The 18,124-nt window shown below is 42.1% G+C and overlaps 1 protein-coding gene and 1 long non-coding RNA gene across 18 annotated transcripts in view; one reads left to right on the top strand and one right to left on the bottom strand.

Moving 5' to 3' along the window:
- Positions 1-8,566, top strand: part of Gm32643 — a 39,931-nt gene extending 31,365 nt beyond the window's left edge. For 10 of the 12 annotated variants that reach the window (XR_003947627.1, XR_003947628.1, XR_003947624.1 and 7 more), the window contains 2 exons: positions 3,633-3,671; positions 6,080-8,566. This is a non-coding gene — a long non-coding RNA (predicted gene, 32643). Of the gene's footprint in view, positions 1-3,632; positions 3,672-4,698; positions 4,816-6,079 lie in introns of all 12 variants that reach the window. The other 2 variants (XR_003947629.1, XR_003947625.1) reach the window with 1 other exon arrangement.
- Nrp1 (neuropilin 1) overlaps positions 1-18,124 on the bottom strand; it is a 146,886-nt gene that overhangs the window by 43,856 nt on the left and 84,906 nt on the right. For all 6 annotated transcript variants that reach the window (XM_006530766.4, XM_030243349.1, XM_006530768.4 and 3 more), the window contains 2 exons: positions 3,609-3,764; positions 865-1,009 (listed from right to left, as the gene is read on the bottom strand). In XM_006530766.4, coding sequence (XP_006530829.1) covers positions 865-1,009; positions 3,609-3,764 — 301 coding nt within the window. The remainder of the gene's footprint in view (positions 1-864; positions 1,010-3,608; positions 3,765-18,124) is intronic.

Raw genomic sequence — 18,124 nt, 5'->3', positions numbered from 1 at the left:
AAATTCCATGACAGAGTTTCCAGGGTGCTAAGGGAGTGAGAGCAGCCCTTGTTTGAGGTCATACTCCTTAAGTGTAGCCACCGCTGGACTTCAAAACTGCAAAGAAAAAAGCCAGTGTGGAGCCTTCCACAGAGTAGCTGTTTATAATGATCAGCATGCTGCTAACCCTTAATAATCAGAGACTATTCAGAGACTATTCATTAGAAAGGGAGACACTGACAGAAACCCCGCCCTTCAAAATACAGAGCTAAATGCTCATGTCCTTCTTGCCACCTGCCACGAGGAGTAGCCTATATGGGCTCAGAACCGTGGCTGTTATCCAGGAGAGGAAAACCAGGCCTGGGAACCTCCAAGTAAATCACCCAGCAAATGGCTAATGAGTTAGGGTGGAACTTGAATTCAGACATGTCTACATTCAGTGTACAGGCCCTTACGGCTCGAGTGTGAAATGTTCCCCACAGGTACATGCATTTGAACATTTCATCTCTAGCTGCTGGGGAAGGTTGTGAAAATTTTTAGGACATAGCAAGTCATTGAACAAAGTGAGTCACTGAGGGCAGACCTTGACTTCTTGTTTCTTCTCTGCTTCCTAACTTGGATATAAAGTAATCAGTTACCTCACACTCCTGCTACCATGGCTCCCTGTTGTGGTGGACTGGGTCCATTATCAAGTGCAATAATAAGCCATTAAGTTTTTTTTAGGTATTTTGTTACACCAACGAGAAAAGCAACTGGTAAAGAAAGACCTTAACTACCAAATAAATACAAGCAGATTACCTTCATATTTGAACATATGAAAAAAATTCTCCTTGAATGGAAAAGTCTACATCAATTCAAGGGGGACACTTCCATTCTGGCACTTACCTGTTATCTTGCAGCCATAAACTTCAAATCTCATAGATATACCAGTTTCCCAGGATACAGGTTTGATTCGGACAAATCGAGTTATCAGTGGTTTGGAGAAAACTCCTAAGACAACATCTGTGGGGTTGGTGTTTCCCTGAAAGATCTAGATGGGAGAGAGCATGTTAACAAACTATATTAGAAACAAATCCCTGAAGCTGTCCACAAATGCTCGTAACAACTGTTTACAGTTCTAGCATTTTCTACCAAGGTTGGTGTGCCATTAGCAACCTGCCATGTAATTTTTCCAAATAACTGTAATCAAAGAAAGCCCTGTCCAGTGTAGAATACCATCCCAATCATGTATTCTTGCTTGAGTGGCTACAGCTTCTAAAAGCACTGTCACCAGGATGACATTTATTAAAGGACACATGCTGTCATCTTCAAAAGTGAAAAGTTGTTAACTTTACCTGAAGAGCCACAGCTGCACACATTTCATAGGATCTCTCTCTCTCTCTTTCTCTCTCTCTCTTTCTTTCTCTCTCCCTCCCTTCCCAGCAGCTCCTTGAAGGAATGTTCTTTGAGTTCTGGGTTAGGTCTGGCTTTTTAAAATTCTAGCTCACGTTCTCAGATACAACCCTAAGCCAAATACCTTCCTTCCTTTTTCTCTTCATTCTTCTTTTTGTAGACATTGTTGCTTACATCCCTGGCCAACCTTGAATGCACTAGATAAGTGAAGAGGCCTTAAACCCCTCGTCTTTTTGCTTTACCTTTCAAGAGCTTGGGTTTCAGGGATGTACCATATGCATGGTTGCTGTAGTAACTGGGATGGACACCAGGGCTTTGTGCATATGAGGCAAGCATTCCAGTCACTGAGCCACAGCCACAGCTTCCTGCCCTCCTTGCTTACTAGGTCCCTTGGCAAATATTCTTAGTCATGTATCAGTGGTTTTAATACTTAGGAGTTATTGCTAAAATTATGCTTCAGTAGTCAAAAGCAAAACTAAAAAAAAATGATTTTTAACTGAAAAATCCTAGTCTTCTGCTTCTAGGTATAAATCATTACTTTGATTCTAACAACAATGAGGTATGTGACCACAAAGGCAAGGAGGGCCCAGTATAAAGCAGGTGCCTGTGAATGTCCTTTGGGACCATGTGGAATATGGTAGTGGTGTTTACAGGATCTTTGTACACTACCATGGAATGTTCTGGCAAAAACCTTCCTCAGATAAAAGTGGAAGCTTCTGTTTTCTAGACTTCTGGGTCAGCTATGGGTGAAGATAGCAGCAGTATTTAAACTAGGCAGTTGTGCACATCTTAAATCCCACCATTCAGGAGGTGGAGGCAGGCAGATCTCCATGAGTTCAAGGCCAGCCAGGTCTACACAGAAAGCTCCAGGACAACCTGAGCTACATAGAGGGACCCTGTTGCTCTAAAACACCAAGTCACAAACCTCTGGCCTCCCTGAAGTGTGTGTGTGTGTGTGTGTGTGTGTGTGTGTATACACATGTATAGGACAGGCAGCAACCTCAGGTGCTGTTTCTTAGACAGTGTTCACCTAGTCTTTTGAGACAGGGTCTCTCACTGGACTGCCAATGAGTTTCATGGATCCTCCTGCTCAGGGCTGGGGTGGCAAGCACATCCCACCCCACTCCCTGCTTTTATAAAAAAACATCTATCTATCTGTCTATCTATCTTCCTTTCCACCTTTCATCTATCCATCCATCTACCTACCCTACCTATCTATCTGTTATCTATCATCTATCTATCATTTACCTATCTATGTATTTTATGTATGTATTTATTATATATTGGTACATGCCATGGTACACGTTGGTTGTTCTATTTCCACCATTTGGGTCCTGGGAATGAAATTTGGATTGTCAGGCTTATTGTTGAGCACCTTTATCTACTGAACCATCCCACTGGCATGTGTATATATGTGTGCTTATATATATTTAAAACATGTGTTCTGGAGATGGAACTCAGGTCCTCGGGCTTGTGTGGTTAGAAATTTTTTGGCTGAGTATCTCTTCAGCACCTCCAGCCTTTGAGTTTGAATAACATCAAATATGAATTCTCAAAAATCTTTTGATTAATAAATCAGAGCAAGTATAACTTCAAATAAGTGGGGCTGGCTGAGGGAGAGAGATACCTCAGTTCCTAAACAACAGAGCACAGGACAAATGTACTGCTGAGCTGAGCTCAGCTGCCCCATAGGGTGAAGCTCCAAGTGAGCAGGTAGCATGATACCTGTGTGATCTGAAAGAACACAGCAAAAAGCCCAGAGTTCTGTTACAAGAGACAGCCAATTGCACTTGTAAATGAGTTTGTGACCACTGGGGGTAGATAAAAGGCCTCTAGCCCAGTATGGAGAAGAAAAGAGAAAAAGATGTATGAACAAACAAGAAACACAGGGAGAACCCAAATAAATGAAGCCAAATGACTGTCAGGAACCCCTGAGGTTGGCAGTGTTAGGCTGTGCATTGTCTGTTCCTGGGGGTAAAGGAGATTCTTGAGTCTGTTGTTTAATTCAGCTTATGCTGCCTTTTTTTTTTGTAACATCTGTGTAACTTCCTCTTGGCCTTCGGATCTGGGAACATGAGACTCTTTAAACCCCTAATTGCTCTTTTCATTTTAAATCAATTCAAAAAATAAACCAGGCCTGACAGAAAAATCCCCATATAAACAAATAAAAATTGATCATGCATGTGAAAGACTTTAGTAGGGGAGGGGAGAAGAGAAGGGGCAGGAGCCAAACTTACAATGGCTTTATTTCCCTCTTTCAGGGAGATCCAGTCCTCTCCGTTGGAGCTGATGTCTACTCTGTAAGTCTTGACATAATATTTCTTCTTGGTTTCCTTGGAAATGGCACCCTGTGTCCCTACAGCAGTAACGAATCGCAGGAGGCCCAAGTCCACCTGCAAGAAAATGACACATGAATTCAGTCAGCTGCCCCATCAAGCACAGCTGTGACCTAAACAGCTTTTCCTGCAGGCTCTGTACAGGGGTTTCATCTATCAGAACTAGTGGGGCCCAATGTGATGTCAATGGCCCCTATCTTCCCAGCCATTCTCTAAAGGAAGGCAAAGGCTGTCAACCTGCCTTCTAGGTATTTATGCCTGCATAGGTCAGTGCCACCACCAGCTTGGGTCAGAGAAACTTCTTCCTGCAGTAGGTAACAATCCCTACAGAGACTCAGAACTGGTCAAAGTGTGGCAAATAATAGACTGCTCAGCTCTTCACAGGGCATCTGCATGATCACTTCTAAGGCTCTGGGAACATCACAGAAGGGGGTATGGAAAGACTGTAAGAGTTGGAGGAAGCAGTAGAGTGTTGTGCAATGCTGTCTTCCAGACAAAGCATGACTTACGGCCACTAAGTTTACCTGCATAAGACATGCACAAGAATGAGTCTGTCCGTGTTCCTTATCCCCCCCCCCCTACTCCCCACCCCAGAGAATCTATCCATGAAGGAGTGGGAGATATTTTCTTAGTGGTGTAGCCACTAACAAATTGCCCTCATTCCTGTAAGCAACCCTGAATAAAATCCATTGGTTCACACACACACACAGACAGAGAGAGACAGCGAGAGAGACAGAAACAGAGAGAGACAGAGACAGAGAGAGACAGAGAAAGGCAGAGAGAGACAGAGAAAGGCAGAGAGAGACAGAGAAAGGCAGAGAGAGAGGCAAACACAGTAAGGGAACTAGGTTATGAGAAAGGAGTATGTTCTCACCACTGCAGCTAAGATTACCTGATCTACAACACAGAGGAGAAAATTGAGTTCATGTCAGTATATCTTCCAAGACATTTAACCTATTTCCCAAAGTATATCATATGTGTTATTTTACAGAGGAAGAATCAAGACAAAAAAAGATAGATGTACACGTTGGCTCCTGGAGAGGCATAAACTAGGCCTCCTATCTGACCCAGCTGATCCCAATTCTTTGCAGCACCCTATCTCCTTCTGGTAAGATGCTGCCAGAAAGTGCACTGATGTGAGTCCCTAGGAGTGCTGTGGTTCTAGGAACAGACACAGGTCGCTTGAGATGGTCTGGTAAGGAGAAGAATGCAGGGAGGCTGCCCCCATGTGAAGCTCCTTTCTTCTGATTTTTTTCATGGCCTTGATATAAGCAGCTATGTTGAGAAGCATGATAGGGAGGAAATACATCACAAAGCAAAGCTTGTAAGTTCCTCTTGGTCAGTTTCCAGTGAGGCTTCCCAACAAGAGAGCCTCACTTTGTGTCTTGTTTGTTAATCTCATACCCTGGAGTATAGTAGGGACTTCCAGGTAATTAAAAGTTCTGCTCTGATGCAAGGTTTTGCTGAAATGACCCTGATATAGTTGTCTCGTGTGAGGCTATGCCAGTGTCTGGCAAATACAGAAGTCGATGCTCACAGCCATCTATAGGATGGAACACAGGGCCCCCAATGGAGGAGCTAGAGAAAGCACCCAAGGAGCTGAAGGGGTCTGCAACCCTATAGGTGGAACAATAATATGAACTAAACAGTACCCCGGAGCTCGTGTCTCTAGCTGCATATGTAGCAGAAGATGGCCTAGTCGGCCATCATTGGGAAGAGAGGCCCCTTGGTCTTGCAAACTTTGTATGTCCCAGTACAGGGGAATGCCAGGGCCAAGAAGTGGGGGGGAGCAGGGTGGGGGGAGGGTATAGGGAACTTTCAGGATAGCATTTGAAATGTAAATAAAGAAAATATCTAATTTTAAAAAAAGACAAAAAAAAAAAAAGAAAAGAAAAGAGAAGAAAAGAAAAGAAGAGAAAAGGAAAGGAAAGGTCTGCTCTGTTATGTGTTCCCACTGTGATTAGCTGGCTGTCAGTGGGCAACTGGTCATGAACTGGAGTCCTTGGACACCTCCCCCCTTGTGTGTGTATGTAGTGTGTGTGTTTATTTATGTATATTCAGGTATGGCTTGTGTCTGTCTCTGCAAGGATGGAATCATAAGTCAGTGCTATCACACACAGCTTTTTCACATGGATTTTGGGGATTGAATTCAGGTCTTCAAGTTTACATGGCAAGCACTGTGCCAATGAGCCATGCTTAAGCTTAGGAAGACCTCTCCTGCTTCTCTTCATATTCCTCAAAAATATTGTCAGTATAATCAAATCCTTTTCGAAAACTTTTCTCATTGTCATCATAAATAATTGCATATAACTTAAAATTAAAACACATGTTTAGTTTCCATGTGTTGACTGCTTTCATTGTCCTTTCCTTAGATGTGTCCTGGAAAGCTGTTTCCTTCTATCTGTTGTATGAGCTGGATTTTACAGAGGAAAAAAAGAAAAGAAAGGAAAAGAAAAGAAAAGAAAAGAAAAGAAAAGAAAAGAAAAAGTCTTTTTAAAAAAAGGATACACAAACATAGTATCTTTTGAGGACTCAGAGAGGAATTACCTAACACACCTGGTTTGCATCCACCAGCCATGTCAACAGAAGAGGGGAACACAAGTTTCTTCAAAAAAGAATAAACAAACAAACAACTGGGTTGGAGCAAATCCCCATCCCTACTCAGCTTCAGGATCCTGTGACTTGACAGCCCAATTTTCAGAAAACATTCTTTCAATTAACCCTGCAGTGGCTAGGCGCTCAGGGCTGCTGCAGAATGTAGCTTTGGTAGCCTGCATGGACGGCTACCTCCTCTGGACTGTCAGGAGCAGCTTTATCCTGGCAGCCCTGGGAGGACTTAAAACACAGAGGTACAGGAAAATCAGTACTTTGAAGGGAGGGTGAAGTTCCTTAGTCCTAGGACCCTGCTTCCCCCGGGAGGGTCTCACAACGTGACTGACTTTCCTTGGTCTAAAACATATGAGCCGATGCTTCTAAGCTTTCATCTGAAGCTTGCTATGCAGAATTTGTGTCCACAGAGATCTACTTCCTCCTGCCTCTCAGCTTGACTGCAACTTTCTATTTAGTCAAATCTCACCCTGAACTTCTGATCTCCCTGCTTCTACCTAACTAGCGCTGGGCTTATAGGCATGCAGTACCACACCCTGGGTTTGTTATGGATGGAATCGAGGGCTCTGTGCATGCTAAGCAAACATTCTACCAAATAAACTGTGTCCCACCCCCCCACAGAACAAAATTTTAATAGGAATTAATACTATAGATTAACAATGGTGGCCATTTCAACTTTCAATTTAACAAATAAATGTTTACTCAACACATTTAAAACAATTCCAATGCCTATCTTGATAGCTGGCATTAGTAATTCTTTTCAGAAGGGAAGCAGGAAGCTTCTAGTGAATACTCCATTCTTCTTATCCCCTATGGGCACAGGTTTCCAAAAGCAAGACTGCCAATGCTTGTAATATTTGGCAAGTAAAACAAAAGATAGCAAATTGAACTGAATTTCAGATGAAGAGAGAAAAAAATGATACTAACTCAGACACAGAGACTTCAAGAGTTTCAAAATGCTCTCAGAACACCAAGGCTTTACTGACCATCCACTGAGTTAATCAGGGTTATGCACGTCCACTTGCAAGCTGAATGGTCCTTAGAATCTGGACATCCAAGGGATAGAAGCATGGCTCTGCTCTCCATGTCACACAAGAGGCTCTTCAGTCTGGGAATGATTAAACTCTCAAGTGTCCAATTGCAGCTTGAGTTGATTTGAAATAATCTTAGAATTCTATTCCCTGGATATGCTTTCAGATAGACAGACAGATGCAGTGTCTCTCCGTAGCCTGGCTTCATCGTGTAGCCAAGACTAATCTTGAGCTTTTGATTCTTTTGCTTCTACCTTCCCAGTGCTGAGACTATAAGCATGTGCCTGTACCTGTACCTGTTTTATGGGGTTCTGGGGACGGAACCCAGGGCTTTCTGGATACTAGACAAAACTGTTCCAGTCAGACATGTCCCCAGCCCCGATATTTATAAAGTTCTAAGGGAGAGCTAGTTACTAGGCAGAAAAGAAATGGTCACTCAGAAGATTACCAGGTACTAGGGAATCAGATGACTTTGAAGAAGGAGCCTGGGGCAAAGACAAGCAATTCCTCAGTAGGAAAATGTCCTTAGAACACAAGCACGAATCACATGAGAAGGAAATGGTATTTTCTTTCTCAACAGCGATGAAACATACCAGCTACTTCCTCTGTAATTGCATAGAGTTTCCTGCTGGGTGTAAATTCTGTGGCTCCTCTTATTTACCACACTGGGATATTTGAAATTCTGTTTCATTTTTCTTCCTAACATTACTGCCACTGGTTTTACTTAAGATGGATGACAACCTCACAGAATCTAGGCCTAGACCACTGAGACCAAGAGAGGATGCTATCTAGATCTCTGATAATCACGGTCTCCCTCAAGCTGTGGACTCAGCATTAATGCTGGGCATATCTGCCCACCAGCTCTTTCTCTCCAAGTGCCTAGGGGAATTCTGCTAATTATGACAATGGCCCCAATCTGCTTTCATGTGTATTATTTAATTACATCAAAATACTTATAACTTAATTAGAATAATTGTAGTTTCTAACAGAAGATATTTTGATTGCATATCTTGACATGTAAAAATTCTCGTGTCATAAAAGAAAATAAAAACAACTCTGTCTCTCCCTCTCTTTCTGCCTCCCTCCCTACACTTCGTCCTTTCTTTCCCCCCTTCCTTCCCTTCTATTCTCCTCTCCTCCTTCTAAACAGGAGTGACCATTCCCTCTTCTCAGCCTGGTGGATAAGCCGGGCAATTCTCTCTGGTAAACTCATCACACAGCTCATTGTGTTGGTCATTGTGTTCTCCTTTTAGTTTCATTTAGTCATTCATGATTTTTCTAGGAAAAACTATTTCTCTTTCTGTATAGTTAATAAATTCCTAGTGAAGATTTCATAAACAGTAGTAGATTCAAGAAGGAACAACATTTCTATAAGATATCACTAATGGGACAACACATTCCACTCTTTCAGAGTATTTTTCCTATGGAAAAAAATATATATTTGTAGTTATAAGGTAATCCAATCCTGTCATTTCCTTCTGTTTTATGGATATATCTCCTAGACAATATCTTCCTTCCTTCCTTCTTTCCTTCCTTCTTTCCTTCCTTCCTTCCTTCCTTCCTTCCTTCCTTCCTTCCTTTCTTTCTTTCTTTCTTTCTTTCTTTCTTTCTTTCTTTCTTTCTTTCTTTCTTTCTTTCTTTCTTTCTCTCTCCCTTCCTTCCTTCCTTCCTTCCTTCCTTCCTTCCTTCCTTCCTTCCTTCCTTCCTTCCTCTCTCTCTCTCTCTCTCTCTCTCTCTCTCTCTCTCTCTCTCTCTCACACACACACACACACACAGGTTCTGTGAAGTTTAGGCTGATCTAGAACCCACTACTTAGCCAAAACTGGTCTGGAACTCTCAGGCTTCTCTTGCCTTAGCCTTCTGAGTGCTGAGATGACAAGTATGTGCCACCACACCTAACCTCATCACCATTTTAAGGGTATCACCCCATACTGATGGATTTATGTCCTGCTACTTTTGAGCCCTCCGGTATTGGACTTAATGTAATAATCATTGACTCTAGAGAGGTGTGTTCAGTAGATTTGGACAGATAGCAAATCTGTGGCAACTTCAAATGTGTGACCTTAGGAAGGGCTGACATACACAGTATGAAACAGGAAAGAAAAGATGCAACGTTAAACATTGGGAAGGGTGGGGGAGGGGAGACATTTCACAGCTGACTGTGATGTCCAAGTGTGTAGCAAAGATTCTATAGTAGGATTCTGCAAGTAGACAGGAAGAGGAAGGGAGTGGGGCACACAGGAAGAGCAGAATTGACCATGAAGATCTGTAAAGATGAAACAGTCAGCACCAAGTAGCCAGCTATGCTTCTCACACTAGCAGACACTGTTGGTCTTAAATGCGTGGACTCTGAAGGACACTAATTGGAAGGCAGTGGTCAGCAGCTGTGGAGATAATGTAGAATCTCCAGATCCATCCTCGTCCATGTCCGGACTTTGCTTTGCTTTCACCCACCTTCTATTCCAGGCCACAAGAATGGTACACTTAAGACAAACAGCAGGAATAGTAGAGAAGCCAGCACTGTTCAGGGAAGTTCTCCACAGTGCACCCCCGCTGTGTTCTGGAGGGTTCCTTTCCTGCATGTTGCTCTCTTTCCCCACAGATATTTAGGCTCACAGGTACTACGATCAGGTAATATGCTTCCCAAACCCAGGCAACTTCTCTTCTCTCACTGTCTCCTGATTATTTGAGAGTCCTTACTTTCTGAGTTTGTAGAATATCCTTAACTTTCGGAGTTTTAGAGTATATCTTTACTTTCTAGCTGTCATATTCTTGCCTGGAAGATGGATGTGTTTTCAGGTCTGAATTTGGAGGAATTCTGTGATGAGGGATGGTGGGGAGGGATATGGAGTGGGGGTAGGCACATGTGCCATTGAACATCAAATGGTTTTCTCAGCTCGTTGAGCACTTCCCACTGGGGGTATGACACACATCAACATCTGGAAAGTATCCAGTGGTATGTACACTATCTTCAGAAGTTCATCAGACTTTGGAGTTCTAGTGGCTGCTTCCTGAGCCAGTTTTCACAGCTCAGTGGACATAAGTGACTCAATAAGACACTGTTTCCAACATTGATATAAAATTCAAAGAGTCTAGATTCTCTCACCATATCTTATTTTTGAACAAAGAGCTATCAGGCAGAAACAAAGAAATCACCAGCTTTTCCTTGTAGGTGTGAGATAGGGAGCAGCGTTGGTCCTACTGCTGGGGACCCTGGAAGGCAGGGGTCCCCTGACTCCTTCCTTGCTCTTTCTGTTCAGGTATCTACAAGAATAAACACTTTACGGCCAAAGGCATTGTCTTCACAATAACAGGAAACACATTCCCCAGATACAGAGAGGCAAGGAAAGGCCCACATTTTACTGAGGATCACTGGAGGACGAAGCAGCATTTCTCAGCATTGTATAGTAAATCACACAGCTCGTAGCCTTTGAGCCATGAAATGCTTGCCGCTGCTTGCCATGACTGCGCACAACCGGCCATTGGTAATGTAATGTGGAAAACCTCATTTCCAAAATGAAAATCTGCCTTGCTCAATAAAATACGGCCCCGTGAGTGAGCATTGGCAAGGGAGCATTTATCAGCTTTTAATGCTCCCCTGGCAGGCCAGCACAACAGCCTGAGAAAATAAAGGACAAAGAACTGAGGTCTGATTAAAAACCGGAAAGTCTGCTTGTGAGGGGAAGACATGGCAGGTTTTCTTCAGAACATCTCTGATGACTCAAGGCTGTTTAATTCATCAGTTGATACTAAAGCTAAAGAAAATATTTTTAAGTAATTGTCTCATTTCCTTAGATAAAACACATGTTTTCTGACCTAGCCAGGCATGTAGACCTCAGCTATTCTAGGCTGAGTGGGCTGATTCACAGCATCTGACCATTGTCTGCTTGAAACTCAGGATCTCTGGCTTTTTATAGATGCTAATCAGAACACAACCACCTAAGGTTAATAACATAATCCTCTGATGGTTAATAACATAATTCTTTATCTATATTATTTTGTCACGATTATTGTCTTATTTAGAAAAATGCTGATAACTAAAATTGTTCTTTTTAATAGAAAATCTGCAATGCAGCCTCTGTGTTTAGGGTATTTAATTTAAGGGTAAAACTTAAATGTGTTACCTCCTTCAAACCACCTATCAAACAAGGAAAATTTTATGGATAAATAAACTGAGAAACAAACTGTCATATTCCCTGGTCCAGAGTCACCCTGTGTGGCTCAAGGCACCCCATGCTGGTCTTCAAGTTCGGTGGCAGCAAAAATATAATCCAACAGCTTTTTTTTTTTTTGGAAATTAAATATTTTGTGCAGTTATGGGAAATATGAGGCCATCTGTGACTACCTTGTTGATTACTTTAAACTGCACACAAGGCTACTGGAAGAGTTTACTTTGAATATTATTATATGGTGGAAGAATAAGCTGATAGTTATGGATTTTTTTTTAAAGTTCAAGACAAAGATCCAACATTCTCTGGTAATCTTAGACACGTGAATGAATCCTTCTGACCATAGTTAAGAGAAAACCAAGTTCCGGTTGCAGCTGGATCTGATTCCTTGACACTCTTCTAGTGTTAACCCACAAACCAGTAGAACCAACTTAAAAACAAAAATTTAATTGTGAGTTAGTCCTTGACTAGTAAGCAGTTCCACTTGGTTCTTTGTCAGGGTTCATGAGAAAGAGGCAAAAGGAATAGCAAAATCTTACCCAGTTGCCTACCAGAAATTAATATTGCTCCTCTGTCTTTTATCTTTTGGCAGACTTTACTTAGAGAACAAGGGTGTCTTCAGACTCCAACACACACACACACACACACACACACACACACACACACACACGCACGCGCGCATACACATGCACACACACAGACACCATACAATCAAACATATGAATTCACACACACAGACATAGATATCACACATACCCCACACATAGGTATGTAGACACACGCATAGACACACACACCACATAATGAAGCATGCACCATACACACAGACACATAGTCAGACATACCACACATAGGTACACACAAATACCACACTACACATATCTGATACATCAGAGAAAGAGAGAGAGAGAGAGAGAGATCACACATGCATACATGCACACATACACACCAGAGATCTATACACAATTCATATCTTTCTCCAAGCTATATATACTACACACATAGAGATAATCCATATATACTCATCCACACATACCACATACACATACCACATTACACATTAAGAAACACACCAGACACATACCACACATAGCCACACCACACCATACCACACACATACCCTACACACACACACACACACGAGAGAGAGAGAGAGAGAGAGAGAGAGAGAGAGAGAGAGAGAGAGAAATACTACATACATACATACATACATACACACATACATACATACATATATACATACATATACCACAGAGACAAGCATATACTACATAAATACATCACTAACACATCACATGGACCCCACACTCCTTTGTGGACCTTTGTAAAACGCAGGAATCTAGACATGAAGCAGATGATAGTTACAGAGACAAGGAATCCTCACTGTGGTTTAACTCCAAGCTTAGCATCACTGTATGGCTGAATTGTTTTCTCTGCCTCTGGGACACCAGGCATTCCCATGAAGGAGAGATGCTCTCCCGAGATTCCACTTTTGAGCCAGCAACACTCCTCTATCTTGCATGAAGCTTTATGTCTACACTAGAAACAAAGCACTTTGAGAAAACATTACACTGATTGTGTGCAGCTTTGCTGTTCAGATGCCACATTGGGTCCTCAAACCTTAAGGACAGGTAAGTGAGTGTGAACAGAAGCTTGAACCTGTGCAGGGCATCCTACCCTGGAGGAAAGGCAGTGACTGGCAATTATTCATTTACAATGCAAGTAAGTGTTTGGTGTGTCTATACATTCATTGTGAGGGTTAAGAGAAAAGTTACAAGATTTCTGTCCTGCAGTAAGAGAGGGAAAAAAGGCAAGTAAACAAACAAAAACATTTTCAGTACAGAGTGTACAGGCTGCACTGAACTGCTCAGCAGATTCTGGGCTTAGGAAAATCAGGGGGTTATGGTAGGCATGTCGTGGCCAAAGGCAGAGACCTAGGAAGTGGTTGTGTAACTTTGACAAGAAAGAATGACCTGGCTAAGATTCCAATTCAAGCTTTTGTTTCTTCCTCTCTTCAAGAGACAATATTCAGTTATGCCTCATGTTATTATGGGGACTATTTGAGGACATATCATGCACACCCCTACACCAGGGCCATTAGATTGTGAGTACATTTTTCCTTAGTAGTTTTGTAGTTGGTGTATATGTATATGCACATGTGTGTGTGTAAATTATAATTTCAGAGGAGTGAGTCTTCTGAAGTTTTATTCACTATTCCTAAACACCCCTAATCCTTAGCAGATGGCATCAGTGTTCCCTGCGATTAAATTCAATGCTGTTCTAAGTCCAGCATGGTTGGCAAGATCTAAAACCCCTTTCTTCCAAACCAAAGACAACTGCATGATATTAAAGTCAAGAAGAAAGTGTCTAGGCCACGAACAGTAAGGTGGAATGCAATTACTCTTATCCGCATATTTTGCACTACGCATATTATAACTCTCCACAAGCTTTCCGGTCCTTTAGAAAGGCTGTTACTTAAAGCTTGAGTGCCATTGAATCTTCCTGGTTGGGTTATGGAGTGGTCCTTGTTATTCATTTCTCAAATGTCCTCTCAGGAACTTAGTGTCTCTTCTGGAAGTTGGCTAAATGGGCAGCAGTGATGCAATAGCTCTTCTACTGTATCTACAGAATCTCAAAGACTTGGTCCTGGCCACTCACATTCCTGTTAAGGAGCAAAGACAAGCCTGGCAGCCTAGGGTGTTTATGTGTGAGCAGTTCTTCATACCTTTCTTGTACTTTGGCAAAAGTAACATCAAAGTCTATGCACCACCAAAAGTCATAAGGCTTACCTAATTTTCAATCTGTGTCATTGTAGGGCTACAGAAAGTAGGCAGACTCCAGGCAGAAACAGAGCTAAGCTGGTTCCAAGGCATATCAAAGAACACAGACACAGACACACAGACACACAGACACACACACACACACACACACACACACACACACCCAAACACACACACACACACACACACCCAAACACACACAGACACACACACCCAAACACATACAGACACACATACACAGACACAGACACACACACACACACACACACACACACACACACAAACACACACACCCCTTCCTAGTTTCTTGGAAGCTTAAAAAGATTTCAAACTAAACCAATCAAGAAAATATTAAGTAGAGAGAAGGAATCTTTCTGTTTAAAATGCTGTTCTGGGGCTAGGGGGTGGCTCCGTCAGTGAAGTGCTTAAAGACATGAGTTTGACTGCCAAAGCCCGCAGAAAGCTGTTGCAATTGGTACACACATTACCTCAGCACAGGGAAGGATCTCTGTAGCTCACTGGTCAGCCTGTTTAACCTATCTGGTGAGTTCTAGGTTTGTGAGACACTGTCTCAAACACAAGGTGAGTAGCTGCTGAGGAATGGCACCTGAGTTTATCATTTGGCCTCTACACGTATGCACACATACCTGTCTATGCACAGATGTACCACCCTTTCCCCCCAATACAATGTAGTTGTTCTATTCTGCTCATGTGAGTCTTTTTGCTACATTGGGGTGATTCCTAAATGACTGACCAGAGATACGCAATTATAGTCGGCATCTGCCTATTCCACAGTCAATCATGCCTTTGATTTCTCCTTTGCCTAAAATCTTGGTTTAAAAAACAAATGGGGGGTGGGGGAAATTTCTGGAAACTAAAGGCTTACAGATGGGAGTAATGGCCTCCATCAGTCATTTGCCCTATAAACTCTGACAGCTTCCTTTCACACGGTTTTCCATGTATTTCTCACTGATGTAGGTGGGCCTCTCTTGGTAATGAGAGTTTCATGTGCTGATGGAGTGGTTGTGAATTCAGGTGTCGAGAAAACTCCTCCACTTGGCATAAAACATCCTTCCTTCAGGAGCTTCCTTCAGGAGCTGACAGGATCACTGAACCTGAGGTTAGAATGAATGTGGCCCAGAGACCAGACAGAAGAGAAGGATCAGGCTGCTTGGTGCCAACTGTCACAAATTGTGTGCAGTCTCTGGAGGGAAGACTGTTGTTCTGTGTTTTGTTTGTTTGTTAGCCTGAGGCAGTGTTTGGCTAAGTAGCCCTGCCTGTCTTCATATTTGAGGCTTCTTCCCTTAGAGCCCTAGCTTTACTGGCATGGGTCACCACCCTCAGCCTGATTATTTTGAGGGCAGATAAACGAGCTGTGACTGCCTTTCTTAGTTAGAAACTTTACTAATTCATCGCTATACTGATTCTTTTCCTGAGAGTCATTTATAAAGGGGATGGTTAAGGCTTTCAAATGCACATTTTCAAAGAATGACTAAGACTCATGATTAGAACTCATAGTGGCTGAGCTGAACAAAACCCAGGCTGTGGCAGGGAAAAAGCATCGACTGGGAACTGCCTGGATGGAGCATGCAATGGAGACAAGGAAGGAGCTGCATTCCAGAGAGCTTCAATTGTCTGCTTCACTCTGAAGCTAAGGGACAAAGTGGCAACGCAGGGCTATGAGAACCACATGCCTCCTTCACAATCCAAATGCAATCAGCTCACACAACTGCAAATTATTTCCACGTTTCGAGGAAAATCCAGATTGCTAATTTCAAGCATTTGAGCCTGGGTCACATAATGTAAAAAAATAAATATGCCTGGCTGACAACTTGCTAAACCACAGGACACACCACAGATGTCACACAGGAGTATTGTGCTGTTTGCCCCTCTCCTACCTCAGCTGGGAGACTCTAACATACCAGAATAGTGGCTGGCATTCATCCACTGAACCCATTCTGGAGTGTGTGTGTGTGTGTGTGTGTGTGTGTGTGTGTGTGTGTGTACATACATGCACATATACTTGCATGTATGTGTGGAAGTTTGAGGTTAATATCATGTATCTTCTCCAATCTCTTTTTCACCTTAGTTTTGAGACATTGTCTTTCTCACCTGTTTGGCTGGGCTAGCAGGTCAAAACCCCCAGGGACCTTCCTAGTGTCTCCTTCCCATCATGGAGATTCTAAGTATACTGTCACTCTGACTTTTTCTGTGTGTCCTGGGAATCAAACTTAGTTCCCCAGGCTTGCGTGGAAAGCAGATTTCTGGCTGAGTTATGGTTGGACACTTCAACCATATGCTTGGCAATGATAAGAGGTCACTTGCCTGATGCAGGTAGCCAGGCTGCAATGGATGTCAACACATAAGAAGGAGTGGAGGAGGCACTTCTTGGCAGAGACACCGAGGAGCTAAAATGCTTTGGAATGCTTCAAAGAGCTTCCCTGTTCCCCCAGGACCTAGCAGGTTTTCTGATCAGGAAGAATTCAATTACATGGCAGTTATACTCTGAGATGCAAAGTTAAGGTATTATAGCACATCACTTCACATGGTCTTAATTAAAATGCCAGAAATTAAAAAGAAATGGAACGATGATTCTTAATCTGTACGATTTGTGTTTGATAAAAGACCTTAATTGAGATGAATCTAAAATGAGAAACACAAATATCCCAAATTTAGACATTTAGTAGGAAGTGACTTAGAAACCAGATTTTTATGTAAACTATTCTAGAAAGCAGCGGTGTTCCCCTCTAAGAGAGCTAGGCTACTGTGCTGCAGAGTTGAGAAGTGCAGCTGAGTCTCCAGGTGGAAGCATGCATTAGTGTCTCATACTCCCTGCCAGACATTGAACATTCATGCAGAAGTCTTGAAAAATGATTTTCATGGGTATTGCACTAAATGAGATTTTTCTACTTAATAGCCAGTTGATTTTAGAGAAAACATACTAAACACACAAAAAATATTGTCTGCCTTCCTCCTCTTCTGTCATATACACATATGTGTATGCATATTTTACATGTGTACAAGTGTATTAGATAACTGCTAAATAAATAAATAATTTCATTATGATATGGGTGCCTTCCAAATAAATAATGATGCCATTATATATGCATGCAATCATTGGAAACATGCTAAACTATAGGATAATATAATTTGCACTATGAAATATTAATTGAGATTAGCAACACCTGGTCTGGATTTTAAAAAATACTTTAAAAAATTAAGTTAACATGTATGATGGTTAATACTGTCAACTTGACAATAGGATCACCTAGGAGACAAAGCTCTGAGGATGTCTGTGAGGGAGTAGGACCTGCCCTAACTGTGTATGGTACCATTCCATCAAATGGGTTCTGGACTGTAGGAAAAGTAGAAAGCTGAGCATCAGTACCATCTCTCTGCTTCCTGACTGTGGATACAATGTAACAATCATGTGCCTCGTGCCCTTGTTGTTATCCCATCCCCATCATGATGAACTATACCTCCAAACTGTAAGACAAAACAAAATCTCTTCCCTTAAGCTACTTACATCAGGTTGTGTCACAGGGATGTGAAAAGGAACTGATACACCACAAAGAGGCATGAGTTCCATTATGGATCTTTCATTAGAATGGATTTTCTGGGATATGTTGAAATAACCACCAAATTTGGCTCACAACATGCATACTTATTTTGTTAAAATTAGGAGCTTGAAAAGTTATTTTTTTCTTTTTCCTATAAGCTCCGTTCACTTCTTAATATAGCAAAAGGATTCGTCACGACTTCATATTTCTTATGATTTCCTCACTTCTTTTCATTATTCTGAGTATTTCCCAGTAGAAACTTGGTATTTA

The sequence above is a fragment of the Mus musculus genome, chromosome 8 (genome assembly GCF_000001635.26).
Source record: "Mus musculus strain C57BL/6J chromosome 8, GRCm38.p6 C57BL/6J".
Classification (NCBI taxonomy): domain Eukaryota; kingdom Metazoa; phylum Chordata; class Mammalia; order Rodentia; family Muridae; genus Mus; species Mus musculus.
This window is presented reverse-complemented; position numbering and strand designations above follow the sequence as displayed.